The sequence below is a fragment of the Euprymna scolopes genome, chromosome 22 (genome assembly GCF_053919585.1).
Source record: "Euprymna scolopes isolate OS-2025 chromosome 22, ASM5391958v1, whole genome shotgun sequence".
NCBI classification, from domain to species: Eukaryota; Metazoa; Mollusca; class Cephalopoda; order Sepiida; family Sepiolidae; genus Euprymna; species Euprymna scolopes.
In genome coordinates this window covers 44,117,906-44,134,920 of record NC_136503.1, presented here as the reverse complement: position 1 = coordinate 44,134,920, position 17,015 = coordinate 44,117,906, and the positions used below count along the sequence as shown (strand labels likewise).

Sequence of the window (17,015 nt, the reverse complement as noted above, 5' to 3'; positions counted from 1 at the left end):
TTAATAGTATCTATATACATATTTGTAGCTACCTTCAATCTTGACAGACTATGGATACCCACTTTTAGGGTGTCTGCACACGGAATTTTGGTGGCAAGAGTTGTGCAATTTTCAACCACATCTATCCTGAGTCAATGTTGTTAAATACCAGTGGCAAGTGGAGGTTTGGAGCGACTGGAAACAATGCTGAGATAAGCAAAGAGCACATACATCACCTAGAATATATATATATATATATATATATATATATATATAATGATGATTGCAAGGTCTTGTCAAACGAGTGCCACTCCCTCAGGCACTTCAAGTCCATGAACCCAAAAATATATATATATATATATATATATATAATGATGATTGCAAGGTCTTGTCAAACGAGTGCCACTCCCTCAGGCACTTCAAGTCCATGAACCCAAAAATGACTTTTTTTTTTTTTTTTAGTCCTACTGGTGAATTCACACACTCAAGCAAGCATGACACTGAAGACTGTCATTGAGATCAATTATTACGTGTGTCCAGCATTTCAAGCCTCCACGTGTCACAACTTTTCCATTGCCACAGGACCATTTTTATAGACAAATGCCTGAGGGAGTATCTATACACAGATGATGTTACAGAGTCTTAGCTTTGTACGACAGCTAAGTTTCTCTCTCGGTTCAAAATGTTGAGATCCAGCAATAAGCAAGAGCAAGATACGTTGACCCCGAAAAGGGGTTCATTCGCCGTTTGGAAAGGTTTTGTTTTTAATCTTTCAGGGAGACAAGCCACCCTCCTCACTAAACAAGTCTGGTGGGGGAACTAGTGTCGCCGGTGACCCGACCATAAGGTAGGTAGTACTGGGTTACATGGTACCAGTAGCACATGACATGACATGACATACAAATGCTTTGAATCACATGTATATATATAGTACTTGATTTTTTTTTTTTCTTCAAGGAAAAAATCCAATTTGCGTGCAGAATTGAAATAAGTACCCATTTTTACAGAGGATTGCCAAGTTCTATTGAAATAGTTCCAAAAATAGGGAAAAGGCAAAGAAAATACTGAACTGCTGTGAATTGATCCAGAATTTTGAGCAAACTTTTCCTGTCAATTTTTGAATCCCTGTATGTATATGGAAAAAAAAAATTTTTCGCATTCAGATAGAAAAAATATCGTGTAGACAACTTTTTTTATTATCATGGATTCTTTTTAGCTGCTATAAATTTTTTGCTGTTCAAACGTTTCTTCATACAACTGTTTAAAACAAAATGTATTTTAGAATTCCATGAGAAAATAAAAATATTTATCAAATTAAACTTGCACATATACAAATACACACATTCACACAGTTATTCATTGACACAAGTCTCAACGTGACTGAATTTAGTGAGATTCAAAACTACATCTACAGTTGCTGTAGTTCAGCACCTTTATTGTTAGCATCAGAAACCATGCTAAAATTACTTGAACATTTTATTGCACAAAGATGTATATGTTATTTTTGTTTATTGTTTTGACAATTAATGAATTCAGATATCTACTGTGAAATCATTTTCTTAAATATTAAATACTAATGATTGTGGTTTGTCATCCTGTCAGGTAATCCTTATGCATTCAAATTTTTTATTTTTATTCTTAAGGATATTGATGTCGTCAGTGTTCCAGAATACAGTGTCCTGAAGAGACAGGAACTTTTGCCTGGCACAGCTTACAAATTTCGGGTGGCAGGCATCAATGCATGCGGACGAGGACCGTTTAGTGAAGTATCTGCCTTCAAGACCTGTTTGCCTGGTTTCCCAGGAGCGCCATCTGCCATTAAGATTAGTAAGGTATGTATAGATCACTTTTTTTTTTTTCCAAGGGAATATGCTACAAGAATATCTGAAAGTTCAGCCAGTAATGCATGTATAAGCATTATGCTTTCATTTACTTCATTTTGGTTATAATAAATAAATAAATAAATTGAGATTAACAAAAAATATCAAAGTACAAATTACGAAATTAGTGTAATTTTGACATATTCCAGCTATTTTCATTGTCGGGTTGATATGACTGGACTTTTTCTTTGAAATAAAATCGTAAACTAATTTCTAATTGTGTAATTTATACGGCTCAAGTTAGTTTAAATAACGTGATTAAAAGTCGCCGTATCTCTTTTCACTATATAACACAAATATGTCACATATACTTCTTATATTTGTAAATGTGCATCAATAGGAAAAAGCCTAAGAAAATAAGAACAAACTTTAAAAAAAAATTAGATTTTGCCTTCGTTAAAGCTGAAAATTTTGTTTTGTGACATCAATGTAATGAACTTAATAAGTTTACTGATTTTTATTTTTACACTAGCATCCGCTCGGTATTGCCCGGTCGTAAAATATGCATAAATATAATATTTTGATTAATGCAGATTTCGTATTTATTATTATATTACATTGGATCCAAGATATAATAATGGTTTAAAAAGTTAAAAAAAAAAAAAAAAAAAAAAAAAGACTCGTGCGCCACCACTTAGAATCGAAATCAAAGTATTTAGCTTATGATTTCCTTCTTCCTTTGATGTTAATGCCTGAGCTATGAAGACATGTTTCCTACAAGGCTAAAAATTAAAACTTGAATCAATAGCTATTACGTTATGCATGTATATTCGTAATGCCATCGTTCGACCTTCACCTGGCAAATTCCATTTTTTTTTTTTTTTTTTAATTTTCACACTTTTGCACTGATTTTCTTGGTTTAAACCCCAATATAAAGTTTCACATGAGTTCGAATATCCTAAAATGAAGTTTCATGTCTGTAGACCAAAAACTGACAGAGGAGTTTGGTAGGCAAAATTTTTTAAACAAATATGTGTACGCATACATAAATATATATAGAAATAGGTTTGTGTTTACTATAACCTTTTTATGCAAATATTACGCAAGAATAAATCATATAGAATATCTGCATGAATATAATTACACGTAATAGTTAACTAAAGATAATCATCCCATAAGAAAACCAAAACAAAACTAATAAAGAATTAATTAAAATAAATGTTTTAAAGAATATGCAAATTAGCTAGATCTTTGTTTTTAAATAAATAGAACAATTTTTTTTATATGAATATCAATACATAGAAAACCCAAATTTAGGAGTATAGACTTTCGTTAATAGATAAGACTAAACCTACAAAACTTATTTGTATTAAGTTTAAAAGATAAGTCAGAAATGAAAGAAAATCTTTTTCTACCCCTTATTCTTCCTTCCCAGTTTTCTCCTACTTGTTTTTTTTTTTGTGTTTTTTTTTTTATCCTTTGTTTTTTTTTTCCTTATTCTTTTTTTTTTCCCCCCCTTTTTATAATATGTGTATGTTTGTTTTTCTGTTCTAATTATTAACCATTTCATTCATCACTCAATGCAAATTTTGATGAGCATATGATGCAAGTATAAAATTTGTTTATAAAAATCCAGACATATTTTAAAAGAAAACATTTAAAAAAAAAAAAAAAGAAAAAAAAGACAAATAGAAAAAACAGGACTTTTTTGAATGTTTTTAATACAAACTTTTTACTTGCAAACTCTTCTCAACAGAACCTGTTGATAAATAAAAACATGTTTAGCGCAAATTTGAATTGATATCTTCCGTGTCCTTGAATTAATCTCCAAATCTTTTTTTTTTCCTTTTCAGAGTTCTGAAGGTGCTCATTTGTCATGGGAACCGCCCCAAAACACTGCTGGTAAGATTACTGAATATTCTGTCTACCTTGCCGTGAGAAATGCAGCTGCTGCTGCTCAAGTTGATCAAAAGCCAGGTTCACCAGCACAGCTCGCGTTTGTGCGTGTCTATTGTGGCCCGAATCCTTCATGTGTTGTGACAACGGCTAGTCTTGCCTCTGCTCACATTGATTATACTACAAAACCAGCAATCATCTTCAGGATTGCAGCCAGGAATGAAAAAGGATACGGACCAGCAACACAAGTCAGGTGGCTGCAAGGTAATGATTTTATTTTTTTTGTGATGGAACATGGAAAGATTTTTTTTTTTTTCTCTTAATTTTTACAGGATCATAAGGGAAGTGAAGTTATGTTAAAATGTAAGATAAATATGTTGATGTGTAAGAAGTTTGTAGCAATGTAGAATCTCAATGTATTGAAATGAAGTGTGAACGAAATTCTTCTTGGTTTTATAAATTTTTATATATTTTATTTTTTTCAAAATAAATCGTATATATATATATATATATATATATATATATACAAATCAGTCAATTTACTGATTGATTTTGAAAAATAGAAATGTGAAGATTTATAAAATCGACAAAATCTTCGTTATTTGTCTGTTTTTGTTCATATTTCACGTCCTTACAATATCTTGGTATTCGACATTGCTACAACTTTCTTATACACCTGCATATTTGTTTTTCAGCAATGCTTCAAGCAAACTATCTTTCTCTTTTAAAAATTTAAGATGTAAATTGGTCTTGGATATGACCTTGGACAGTGAAGAAGCTTCCATTCAATTGGAATGATTATAAATCTACACTTTAAAAAAACAGAATGTGGTACCCCCCCCCCTATCTAAAAAAAACAAAAAAAACGTACAGAATTCATCTTAACAAATTTATTTTATTAACTACACTAAAATACTAGAATGGCTAAATTGGGTCTCTTTTTACGTTAAATTTACATGTGAAACTTTGAATTTTAAAGGAATTCTTATTTTCCTTCATGACAAATTTCTTAGGATGTTCACATATAATCGCCTGGGGAAAAAAAACTAGATTCTCACTTGTGTTTAGAGGGATTTTCTGAAGACTTTAATCTTCTAATATGTAAAGTATTTGTTATAGTAAAAGAATTTACATGTATATTTACATGAAAATATAAGTTTAATATGAAACAAAAAATAATAGAAACATATTAGTAAAATATATTTGAAATTTCTTTCAATTTTCTTTTTTTTCTAATATGCACTTACATTTTTATGTTGGCAGGCAAATTTTCAGTCTATGTATTTATGTCATGTCAGTGGAAGAAATGAAAAACTTAACTGTCAAAATGGTTTTAATTATACTAATAATTGTGAATCATTTATTATTTGCTTTAAATTTGTTGCCTTTTATTCACTTGCTATCTATTTAGAACTTGTTTTTACGGTCAGTAAATGCTACTAAACAGACAGGAGATTCCAAATCAAAGTAAACGTGATGCCAAAATGTATCTCACATATTAGAAGTGTGAAAATCTTCCAAGTGCACTAATCCATTGAAAAATTAATTTTTTATTCATTTATGTTTTTTTGTATTTGTACAGTTTAATGAAGAACTGAAAATATTGAAAAAAAAGTTACATTGTGCGTACCCATTATGGAATGGAGTTCTCCAAGAAAAATTTCACTTAATTTGATCAACTATTTTTTTCTTTTATTAAATTTTTTTTTTTTTTTTTACAGCGGAAAAACAATTTTTTATGACGGCAAACTGAAGGCAGCCATGTTTGAATTTTTTTTTAACTATGAGGAAGGGAGGAGAGCGCCAGGGGGAGATAACTCTGTCCAAAGTGCCTACACCCCCCCCCCCTCCATAATAGCTTTTCTTCCTTCCTTGTCTAAAAATCAAAACATGGCTACCTTTTGCTTGGTGTCATAACAAATTGTTTTTCGGCTGTAAAAAAAACTACTTGATCAAATTAAGTGATGGGGATCTGGCTTATGCAACATATGGATTAAATAAGATTACTTAATTGAAGGCTGCTCAATTAGAAAATATGCAAAATGTACAAAAGAAATTGATCTAGAAATGATCTATATAAAAAATAGAATGTGTTAAATGTTTGAAAATATCATGAATTGCAATCATTAAATCCTTTTACCAAAATAAATGGAGACTGCGTTGAATAACCTAAAAGGGTTGATATGCTGTAAAGCAAAAAAAAAAAAAAAAGGAAGTAAAATCGATACAACAAAATGTTAATACATGTCTACATTAGTTTTTCACAGCCACAATACTTTATCTGCAATAGATCAACAACTACAATATATCCTTAATAGTTTACCAACTTGCTGATTTTTTGGGGTAGTAATTAATGTTGGGAAGGGTATTTAGCCTATAAAAATCTAGCCTCAAGGAAATGACTTGCAAAGAAACCCAACCAGAGATAATTTTTAAGTTTATTTCTAAAAATCGTCCAATATATGCTAGCATGTAAAACAGACATCAAACTGATGATTATTAAGTTGAAATATTACAGTCGTTTGGGCCAAACTAAGTAATTTTAAAAATAAATTGTAGTTATATTGTCAATAATACAGTACAACAATAACAAATGAAAATTGGCTAGTCAGAAAAGTTTGATTTTTCAGCTTAAATGCTATTTGGACCTGACTTTGAAAATCTTACAAGATAACTTATATATAATGCTTCAGTCAATTTAATGATAGCATTTCTTTTTACATTATTTACAGATGCCACACAGAATCCCGTTGCTGCTGCCAATAAAGTAGCTAATAAAAGACCTTTAACTGCAGCTGATGTGTAAGTTTGTTTCTACCCCACTTCTTCTCTCTTGTATATTCTGGGGGGAAAACATTTTTAAATTTTCATTTTATTTTAAATTTTTCTTTAAACTTTTTGTTTTTGTATGCATATCATTTCATGGCATAACACCCACTCACCCTAAAATAACAAGGCTCATAGCCATTAGTCGCATGCTCTCGTGTAATGAATGAATGCTTAAATGTAGGATTTACATGAAATTCTTAAAGATAAACTAAAATGACCGAAAAATGGGCTGAAATGACTTAAATAAAAAGTAAATGAATTAGAATGACTTTAATGAACTTAAGGATGAATTGAATGACCTTAAGGAATGACTTGAATGCTTAAAAAATAACTGGAATCCTTCAAAAACAACTTGAATGATCTGGAGAATGACTTGAATGGCTTTGAGACTGATTGTAAAGTGGGTGATCATTTTACATTAAATTAATACAGAAAAGTGATCCCCCACTTTATATCACAATAAGTACAGCATGTCGTAAGAACAGATACTACACTGTGATCTTGTTCAAAAGGCCAAGAAAAGCTTAAAAAGCTAAGAACAGCATCTATTAACAACAGACCTTTGATCTTAACCAAAAAGGCCAAACACAGAAGTGTTACCGACTAATGAAGTGACATAGAGTCGCTTGCTCACGACTAAAAATGTAAATGACAAAATGATTGCTTAAACTCATCTACAAAATCTAATGAACACTCTTATATTTTTTTAAATATGCCAGACATTCACCCGCTATCTCATATATTTCAACCGAGAGACCTTTTAAAGATTCTAACCATCTTTTTAAGTGCAATTGTTTGAATCTCTCCTGCACTTAGTTCACCTGGTATATTTGCTAGTTTTGGAAATTCTTTTTCATGAGTCCTGTTGTTCCTATAATTACGGGAATGATAGTGGTCTTCCTTAGATTCCAGTTTCTTTTCATATCATATATAAGACCTTGGTATTTCGTTATCGTTTCCTTCTCATCTCTGTTTATCCCAGCATCATTGGGGACGCTAACTTCTACTAAGGTTGCTTCTTTCTCCTTCTTCACTATGTCAGGTTAAAAAGCTGCTTTTGCAAGGTACACAGCTGTAGGAATTGCATAATCATAATGGATGGTGTATGACATTTCAAATAGTTCTTTTTATTTTTTTTTGTTTTATTTTACTTCAGTCGAAGTTTTCAGAAATCAAGAGGCCCACAACCCGGGGCTAACACTTGAAGTCTATATGAGATACATAGATATTCGAATGTTCCATTTGTTCTTTATTTCTCAAACACTGAGTTAGTAGAAAAGTTGAGAACATAATTTTCCTCTCCCCAATTAACCATTTTCATACGTTATAGTATATCTTTTGTTTTGGTCTTACTGGATTCCAGAACAAGAATTTATCTAGTCTGGTGGAGTATCCAGCTTCGTGTTGTTACTTGAGGTAACATCACTTGGAGAAGGTGCACCATTTCTCGTAAAAACTAATGTAAGTTAGCCATAGTGAGGAGATCTTATTTGGGCAGCGAATACTGAATGTGATTTTGGATATTTGGTCAGGGTTTACTTCATGTCAGGTTGTTCTGACAAACCCCCGTACAGAGAGACCTTAGACACTCGAGGACAGTGTCTAATAGGCATTCAAGTTCTCTGACTGGAATCAGTTATGCCAAGTCAAATCCTATCGGATCCATGTTAAATCATTTACTGATACTGTTGGATTACGTGTGACATCCCCATCCTCCGCTTCCTTTAGCTATTGGTAAAATGCTATTCATACTTGTTTACTTATTTCGGTTGAGCCAGCTCCACCTATTGCGTTAGTCACATCTCGAATTGAGGCCGACCACGCCTGATGATCCGATGCCTCAGCAGCCATGAGCATGAGCACTTCCAGCGGCATAGACCGTCTCTTCTACAGTGGTCCTACAGACAACTCTGGACAGCATGGTGTTGCGCTTGCACTAAGCGATGTAATCATTACGGCTATGACAAGAGAATGTTTGTTTCATTATTTTGACTTGAGTTTATATCAGTTAATATCTTATATGCTTTTACATAGTGATGTGGTTCTCACTTGATTAACTGTGTCTGTGTCGGATATATACTAGAAAGTCAAAACAATGAAAAGAATATTCTCTTGGACTTGTAATCATGGACTACAAAATCATTGACAATAACACATCTGGCACAAGAAAGCATGATAAACTGAGGCAGACCTGGCTAGAGTTTTGTAAAAAGTGATGTGACTGTATGCAATGAGACTGCCAACCTGGGCGTCCAGTTGTTTATAACTTGACAATTGTTAAATTTCTCGTTGCATCCTTTTTTTTTGTTGGGATTATGACATTGGCCATAATTAGAATAGATTCTGATGAATAGAATTGATAAAAAGCCATTTTAATGCTGTCTTCATTTAACTGCATATATGTAGACAATATATGGCGTGATCATGTAGGTTCCCATTAGATCACTGAAGTTAAACGATGTTGAACCTGTTTAGTACTAAAATGGGTGGCTATTTACTAATACCCAGGTGCTATATGTGCTCAAGCCTGGAGAGGGATGGGCACTACCAGGCTATTATTGCCCAAGACACACTGCATAAAATGATGTTGCGCTCCCATTACCTCGAAGGCTTAAGAGACTTCTCCATCATCATTCAAATAGATAAGCCAAGTGGTGATTGCAGAAATAGTTTGATGAGTGTAAACCTCTTCACATTCTAACTTCTACAGGATCAAATAAATTTAAAGCACCCCAAAATGAGCAACCACCAAAAGGACAAATTTTGCCATGTTTTTATTTATTTATTTTTTACTTCTAGTTGATTTATGAACAAAACAGCATATACACACAGTTGTAACTTTCATGGATTTTTTTTTATTAAAAAGAAAAGTTATATTTACAAAAAAGTTTTACTAATAGTATAAGAAATTATTTTATTTACAAACCTACCTTGTTATATGCTCATTTTTAATTTAAAAAAAAAGAAAAGGTTTCTTTACAAAAAATTTAATGTTTTACCAAAGTATATATCTTTTAAATATTTGGTGGTTGTTCAGAATTCCCTTTCTATTAATAAGCAAAAAATTAGGAAAAATCTATATCATCGTCATGGAAAGAAAATATCGTATTCCAAATATGAAGTAAATTGATCAAGTAGTTTTATTTCTATAAATAAAATAATTTTTAAACTTTCTAAAATCTTGCATGTTTTAATTATTTCCCTTCGTTTTAAGATGGCGTTGTGATATTGTCAGTTAGTTGGGTCACAAAATTTGATTTTTTTTATTTAGAAATAAAACTGCTTGATCAGTTTACATGATTTTTTTGGTGTACAATATTTTTTTTCTGTGACTGGTACGTACACCCTACAGATTTTTTTTTTTTAATATATGGGTATCCTTTTGGTTATTGCTCATTCTGGGGTGCTTCAAGTTTATTTGATCCTTTCTCCAAATTAAGAAATTCATTCTTCCTTTTTACAATATCCTTCTACATAATGAAATGCATGAAATCCGGTAAAGGACTTAATCCTGATACTAAAAATAAATTCATGAACAATACTGTTTGCTTATTACTGCATAAGATAAGAAGATTGGGTACATGAATGGTCTAATGGACTCAACTTATTAACTAAGTTCCAAACTCTCTAAAAAAAAAAAAAAAAGAAAAAAAATGACGTCTGTCTGAAGGGAAAGTATTGGATCAATAATAAAATTACTGAGGCATCTTTTATTATAATCAAATATGAAGGAGACTGCTTTAGTACTTAAGAAATATAGTATTTGTCCATAATTCCTCCATATTAAAAACACAAAAATCTCCGCTGTTCGTACCTATGATAAAATAAAAATGTCATATTCCAAAAAACAAATTGATCAAGTGGTTTTGTTAAGATTATTAATTAAAAAAAATCATTTTTAATTGATTAATGGGAATTTGTGGGCATTACAACATAAATATCTCTCTTTGAGTTTGTTTTCAAAATGGCCGGCAATGGTCTTCTCAGTTACTCATAAAATTTGATTTTCTTTAAAAAAAAAAAAAACAAAAAAAAGCTATTAGATCAATTTGTTATTTTTATATGCTATTATTTATATTTCTTTCACGGTACGTACATCATACAGATTTTCTTTTAATTTTGTTTTTTAATATAGGGGTAATTCTGGACAAGAACCAAAAATATATAAAAAATTGTTTGTAGTCTGCTGCTTTATAGCATTTAATTTATGTAATTTTTGTTTTTTTTTCTATTTTTTTCTTTTCAGTAAAGGTGCTTCTCCTCCAAACATGAAAAAACTGAAAAGCGAAGATGAAAATGAAAAATAAAGAAATATAAGAATTAGTAGGAAAAAAAAAAAAAAAAATTGTCAAATTTCTTAAAATCAGTTCCCATTTTTTTTATCATTTAAACAAATTGCAGACATTCATCATCATAATCATCGTCATCATCATCACACACTGTTCAAATCTAGTAGAAGCTACACTCTTTAGTCTGTTAGCTTTTGTTGCATCCAGCCAATTCTGACACCTCTTTTTCTCTTGACCTCTGACCTCCACCCGTTTAGTCTCACAAAAATCATCAGCAGCATCATCATCATCAATAATATTAACAAATCATCTCCAAGAATTTCATTAAAAAGAATAAATAAAATGAATCCTATCTTCACTTCCATCATTGTCTCTCCTCTCTCACTTTCTCTTGATTCACTCGGGTCGTGAGTTGCAGTGAATGGACACATGCAAGATCAATATACGGATAAATAACCATCGCAATAGTTAGCACAACAAATCGATGATGCTCTTCACCTGTTTAGTCGCATGAAAAATCAGCATCAAAATGTTAACCATTTTCAGTATTTGCATATTCATTTTTTTTTTGCAGACTGTTAACCTCATCTTCATAGTTGTCGTTGTTTCTCCACGTTTCAGCCAGCACATCCTCTGGCCATCGTTCAGGTAATTGACCACGATGGGATAGGAATGCTGAGTCTTGTAACTGTATCCCCAGTAATTACTGCCTTCCATAGTTGTTGTTATCTCACCACATTTTGGCCAACCCAAGCAGGCCAGAGGATTAGTTGGCCAAAACGTGGTGACACAACAACAACTATGGAAGGCAGTAATTACTGGGGATAAAGTTACAAGACTCAGCATTCCTATCCTGTCATGGTTAATCACCTGAAGAAGGCCAGAGGATGAGTTGGGCGAAACATGGTGAAAAAAACAACTGAAGATGAGGATATTGGTCCACAATAGAATGATTACGCAAATTATGAAGCCTCATCATCTCAAAGGATTCCAGTAAAAATAATATATAACATTCTCAGCATTTACATAAAAAAAATTAACTGTATCTTTCATTGTCTCTATATTTCTTTTGCGATTTACTCAGCCAAACATTGCACACACACACACACACATATAATAGGAATGATATGGAAGATGAATACATGAATGAATACCCATTGCAATAGTTAGCATAAACGGATGATTCTTCTCCGTCCGAGAGATGACCATGTTGGACTGGCTGGAATTTATCGATTGTTGCTTCTTGTTAGCCATTCTGGACAGCCTATAAAAATGGTTTCGAATGAAAGTTGACGTCAGTAGAGGAACATGCCCACTCCTGTTTTTTTTTTGTTTTTTTTCGGTCCTGCAAAAAAAATCTCTTTTCCTCTTCCTATCGTCATCATTGTCACCTCGACTTTATTTTATTTTTTGCTCTAGCTGATTCACAAACATTTAAATAAAAAAAAAAAAAAAAAATTTTTAATCAACATTCATTTACTTTTAATCTAGTTTAATCTTCTCTTTGTTTTATTGAGGATTAACTAATCTAACTTTGGTGGGCAGATCTGATACAGAAAATCTCAAAAGCGTTGTAACAAAAGTTTTAACATTCACAATTGACTCTTTCATTATTCAAAAAAAAAGTGGGAGGAAAAAAAAAATTTTTTTTAAATGGAACCGAACCACATTTTATAAGATGGCAGATTTTGGACAAACAAAAGACTCAATATCCTATATGATAGAGCTATATTAATTATAAATGATAATACAGCACTACTGCAGTCTCAACAGTCAACATTGCAATAAATATTGTGAAAGTTTTATTTAAATAAATGAAACCAATTTTATCAATTTGCTCTATTTTAGAAGCTAAAAAAAAAAATTATACTGGGTGTTTTTTTTTGTTTTTTTTTTGTTAAACCAATATAGAACAAAAGTTAAACAAACAAACAAACAAACCACAAAACAATGACATATATCTACTATGTTTTGAACAATGTATTCTCAAGCCTTTTTCAAGTGTATTGCTCATTTATGTACAGTGATGTCCGACACTGCTGTATTTAAATGTGATTACCATTTATTCTTACATACTTTAATCTAATGTACTGATTTTGACATTCAGTTTTAAACTAATGAACACTCGGGCATCGAATGACATTTTTTTTTTTTTTGTATTTTACATTGCATACTTATGTTTCCATGCACTAGTTTTTATTAATTTAAAAATGGGCACCAAAATCAGTTCATTGGATTTAAATATGCAAGAGTCCTTAACAACCATATTTTAATAGGGAAATACAACACTATAAATAAACAGTACACCTGTAGAAGGTTAGAGAGCACATACACTACATAAATGCTAATATTAATGCTGATCCAGACAATAGTTTGGAGAAAAATAAAATAAACAATAACTCCTAGTCTACTTAAATAAATTGAAAAGGGTTGATATGCCATAAAATTGACAAACCAAATGCGAGTGACACTTGATTAAAGAATACTTTGAGATATATATATATATATATATATATATATATATCGGTATTAAAAGGAAGAAAATTATAATAGGCTCTCATCCTCTTTCTTACACAAAATTTGATGGCTTATTTGTTCTTTGATGTGACGAAAGCATGTGCAAGAAGGATTTATCTTTTCCTTTGAGGAGCACAAACAAATCATGATGTAAGACTTTTGCCTTTTAAACTTTATAATTGAAAATAGATTTGCCAATTTAAAAGTTACAAAGTTGGTAAGTGAGAAAGTGAATTTTTTTTTTTTTTAATCTATTACTATTAGATTAAAATGGGTATACTGTTATGACCTTGGAAATTCATAAAAGAGAAATTGAATTCTGGCTTACATTAAAGTTTAAAGGCCATGGTCTACCGTTATGATTCATTTGTGCTCCTAAATCAAAAGAGATTTTTTTTTTTTTTTTTTTTTTTTTTTTTTTGCACATGCCCCTGTGATATCAAAGAACTGATTTGTCAGCAGCTATATTTATAACCGGGCAGTATATTGATCATAAATTAATTCTGTTCCTCCATTTTGTTTGAATAAAGAGAATAAAATGTAACCATCAATCTTTTCATTTTCCTTTTTTATTTTTAAATGAAACAAAAATATGGCCGTGTGGATACATTAAAAATAATTCATTTTAACACTTTATGATGGATTGCTCATTTTCTGCTTGAACAATTAATAAAAAAAATTCTGTTCAACTCCCCTTGTGTAAAGTTACGAGTTCAATCAACTCAACTATTTAAATCCTACATTCAGTTTAATCAGAATGTCTATGTTTAAACGCTCCACATAACACACCCTACATTAAACAGTGTTTACCATAGATCTCCAGGCAAAATGTGATTCAATTGCAGAATATGTACCCTTGAAAAATCTTATTTTCCTTGGTTTTTGTACAGATTTTGTATTTTCTTAAACTTTATTTTATTTTAGTCCGAAAATAAAATTTTAATTTTTAGTCTTTAAATTTTATGAGAAGTGTTTATTTCAAGAAGAACTGTTTGACGTTCGTGTTATCTGTTTGTAATGTTATCACATTGGATTTTTGAATTCTGCTCCATTTAGTATTTAAGCTAACAAAGCAATCTTTGCTTTCGTGTAGCTTTTTTTTTTTATAATATTGTTGTAACATTGGCAGAATAATAACATACTTCACTACAGTTTATGTAAGAACTGATAATGTAGAAACATTTTTAAACATCTAAAAATATAAATCAACAAGGAGAATAACTTTTAAAAAATTTTCATGATGTCTCTCCCTTAGAACTAAAAAACGTTGGGTTTTTTCCCCAACATAAAAATTAAAATTACTTCATAAGCAAGACTGGGTCAGTACAACTAGTCATTATTAAATTTGAAAAAAAAAAAAAAGCTAATGAAAAGTGTTCAGTTTTGTAAATAGTTTCCTCTTGCAACCAACATTCTTCTGAGTTGATTAAAGTTGGTTGAAAGATAGCCAGCCTATTCTTTAAAAGTATCTCTTTTATTTTATAAGATATTTGAAATTTTGGGTACTTGTACAGTTTAATCAAGACATTAAAAAATGAAAATATTGAAAAAAAAAAGGTTATATTGTACGTATCCGTTTTGGACTGAAGATCTCCGAAAAAAAAAAATTAATTTAATTTGATCGAGTAGTTTTTTTGTTTTTTTTTTAGTGGAAAAACGTTCTTATGAGAGTGCGTTAAAGTCAGCCATTTTGGAATTTGTTAAACACGCTGTGGGGAGATAACTCCAGTTAAAATGCTGACACTCCCTCCCCATCTTTAATGCTAGCTTTTCTTGCTAAAAATCAAACCTTTTGTTTGGTATCATAACAAATTGTTTTTTTTGCTGTAAAAACAAAAAAAAAACTACTTGATGAAATTAAGTGAAATTTTTTTTCTGAGAACCTTGTTCCATAACAGATACGTACAATATAACTATTTTTTTTTTTTTTCTCTCTCAATATTTTCATTTTTTAATGTCTTGATTAAACTGTACAAGTACCAAATTTTGCACTAATCAGCATGCTAAAATAGATATTTGTACAGGTACCCAAAGGAGTAGATGTCATTCGAATAACTTAGTCTAACTAAAATGAAAAATAATTTGTTTCAACCTTTTGATGAATATTAACGAAATGAAGATCTTCTTAATTTATTAAAAACGAACCTATTTTCATTAACTGCTGACTGTATTTTTACTGGATTTTGTACTGGTGGGACCATATTTATGGATGGAGCTTTTAGAGTGAAATAATTTAGAATATATAATCAGCATTCTATTATAGGGTACTCAGCATTTCTATTTAACTCTGTTTACCTTGTGTAAACTGAAATTTTTGAGTAAATATTTAATACAGAGTGGAATGATAAAGTTGTCATCCTAAAGAAAACAACGCTACAGCTTTATTTTAAAACCAATTTAAGTAACTTGATTATGTAGTTGAGCTATCCAATGTAGTTGCCTTCAGCCTAGATGCGGGTCTGGAACTGGGAGCATGCCTTTTCCACAAGCGCCAGCAAATACTCGGTGATCAGGCAGGCTTTGGTATTGTGGGAGGTCATTTTGGTGATGTTCTCGACGTATGACCAAACAGAGTAATCCTGCGAGTTCAGGTTTGGGAAGAATGGGGCCAGTGAGAGAGGAGTACAAAGTCGTAGAACTCCTGAAGCCAAGCCTGGATTTCTTTGGATTTGTGGGCCGACGCTTAGTCCTGCTGCCACACCCAGGGTCTGCCAGTGGCCACCTAATTGCACCAGGGGATCACCACACTCTTCAGCACATCTACTGGTATTGACTTTCAAGCCGACTTCGAAGATCTGAGGTGGCATAATGAAACCACAGCAAAGACCATCACCCTGGGCACGTCCCTCTTATTCGTGGCAATCTAGCGATGCATTTTGAGGGTGCTGGCAATGGTCCTGTTGTCATAACTTGGATCGGTAGAGAGCATGAATTGTATAGCAGTGCATCTCTGATCTTGCTTGTTGAACATTGTGTCGCTTTCAGACATAATAGAAGGCTCCTATCGTTCTTGGGATTTTTCACAACTGGCCAACTAGTAGATGATCTGCAACAAAGGGAGAAAATCGGTTTTCATCAAACGGAAATGGAATCTTGTTGTCTTTTCTAGGGCGGCAATTTTATCGTCCCACCCTGTAGAAAAATTAATTAAATGTAAGTCATGTGACGAGAGAGAAAAAATCATTTTTAACATATGATAAATGAGCAGACAGCTTTATTAATGTATCGATTAAATTATCTACTAGTTATCATTAATCTTCATGTTTTAGTTCCTTTAAATTCCAAAGACTAACTGATAATTGTCAATTGAATATGTCTGTCAATGATCATATTCAAATTTAATTTTAGAACTAAAAAAATAATTTAAGATTAACAATGGATTATATTCAAAAGTTTTTTCAAGGATACTTATTCGACAGTTGAGCTAAAGATGTTGTTTGTTTCATCAATCATAAAAAAAAAAATGTCTGCCTTAGATTTAAAAAGTTAATAACCATAAATAATTACTTTTTAAAATGCTGCATTTACAGCACAGATGAGGAGGAAAATAGTTTGTTTTTGTTTTGTTTTTTTTTAATTTTTTTAAGTTCTGAAAACTGACAAAAACTTGACGGTTGGTAGATATTATGTTGGTGCAAAAATAATGTCATTCAACTTCAAGTCAAAAAACATTTTTGCACCAACT

At 31.4% G+C, this 17,015-nt stretch overlaps 1 protein-coding gene across 3 annotated transcripts in view; it reads left to right on the top strand.

The window, feature by feature from the left end:
• Positions 1-12,278, top strand: part of LOC145243381 (host cell factor 2-like) — a 110,904-nt gene extending 98,626 nt beyond the window's left edge. For all 3 annotated transcript variants that reach the window (XM_080106216.1, XM_080106215.1, XM_080106214.1), the window contains 4 exons: positions 1,623-1,811; positions 3,653-3,959; positions 6,428-6,497; positions 10,771-12,278. In XM_080106216.1, the coding sequence (XP_079962342.1) occupies positions 1,623-1,811; positions 3,653-3,959; positions 6,428-6,497; positions 10,771-10,831 (627 nt within the window). In that variant the 3' untranslated portion in view covers positions 10,832-12,278. The remainder of the gene's footprint in view (positions 1-1,622; positions 1,812-3,652; positions 3,960-6,427; positions 6,498-10,770) is intronic.
• The last annotated feature ends 4,737 nt before the right edge of the window (positions 12,279-17,015 follow it).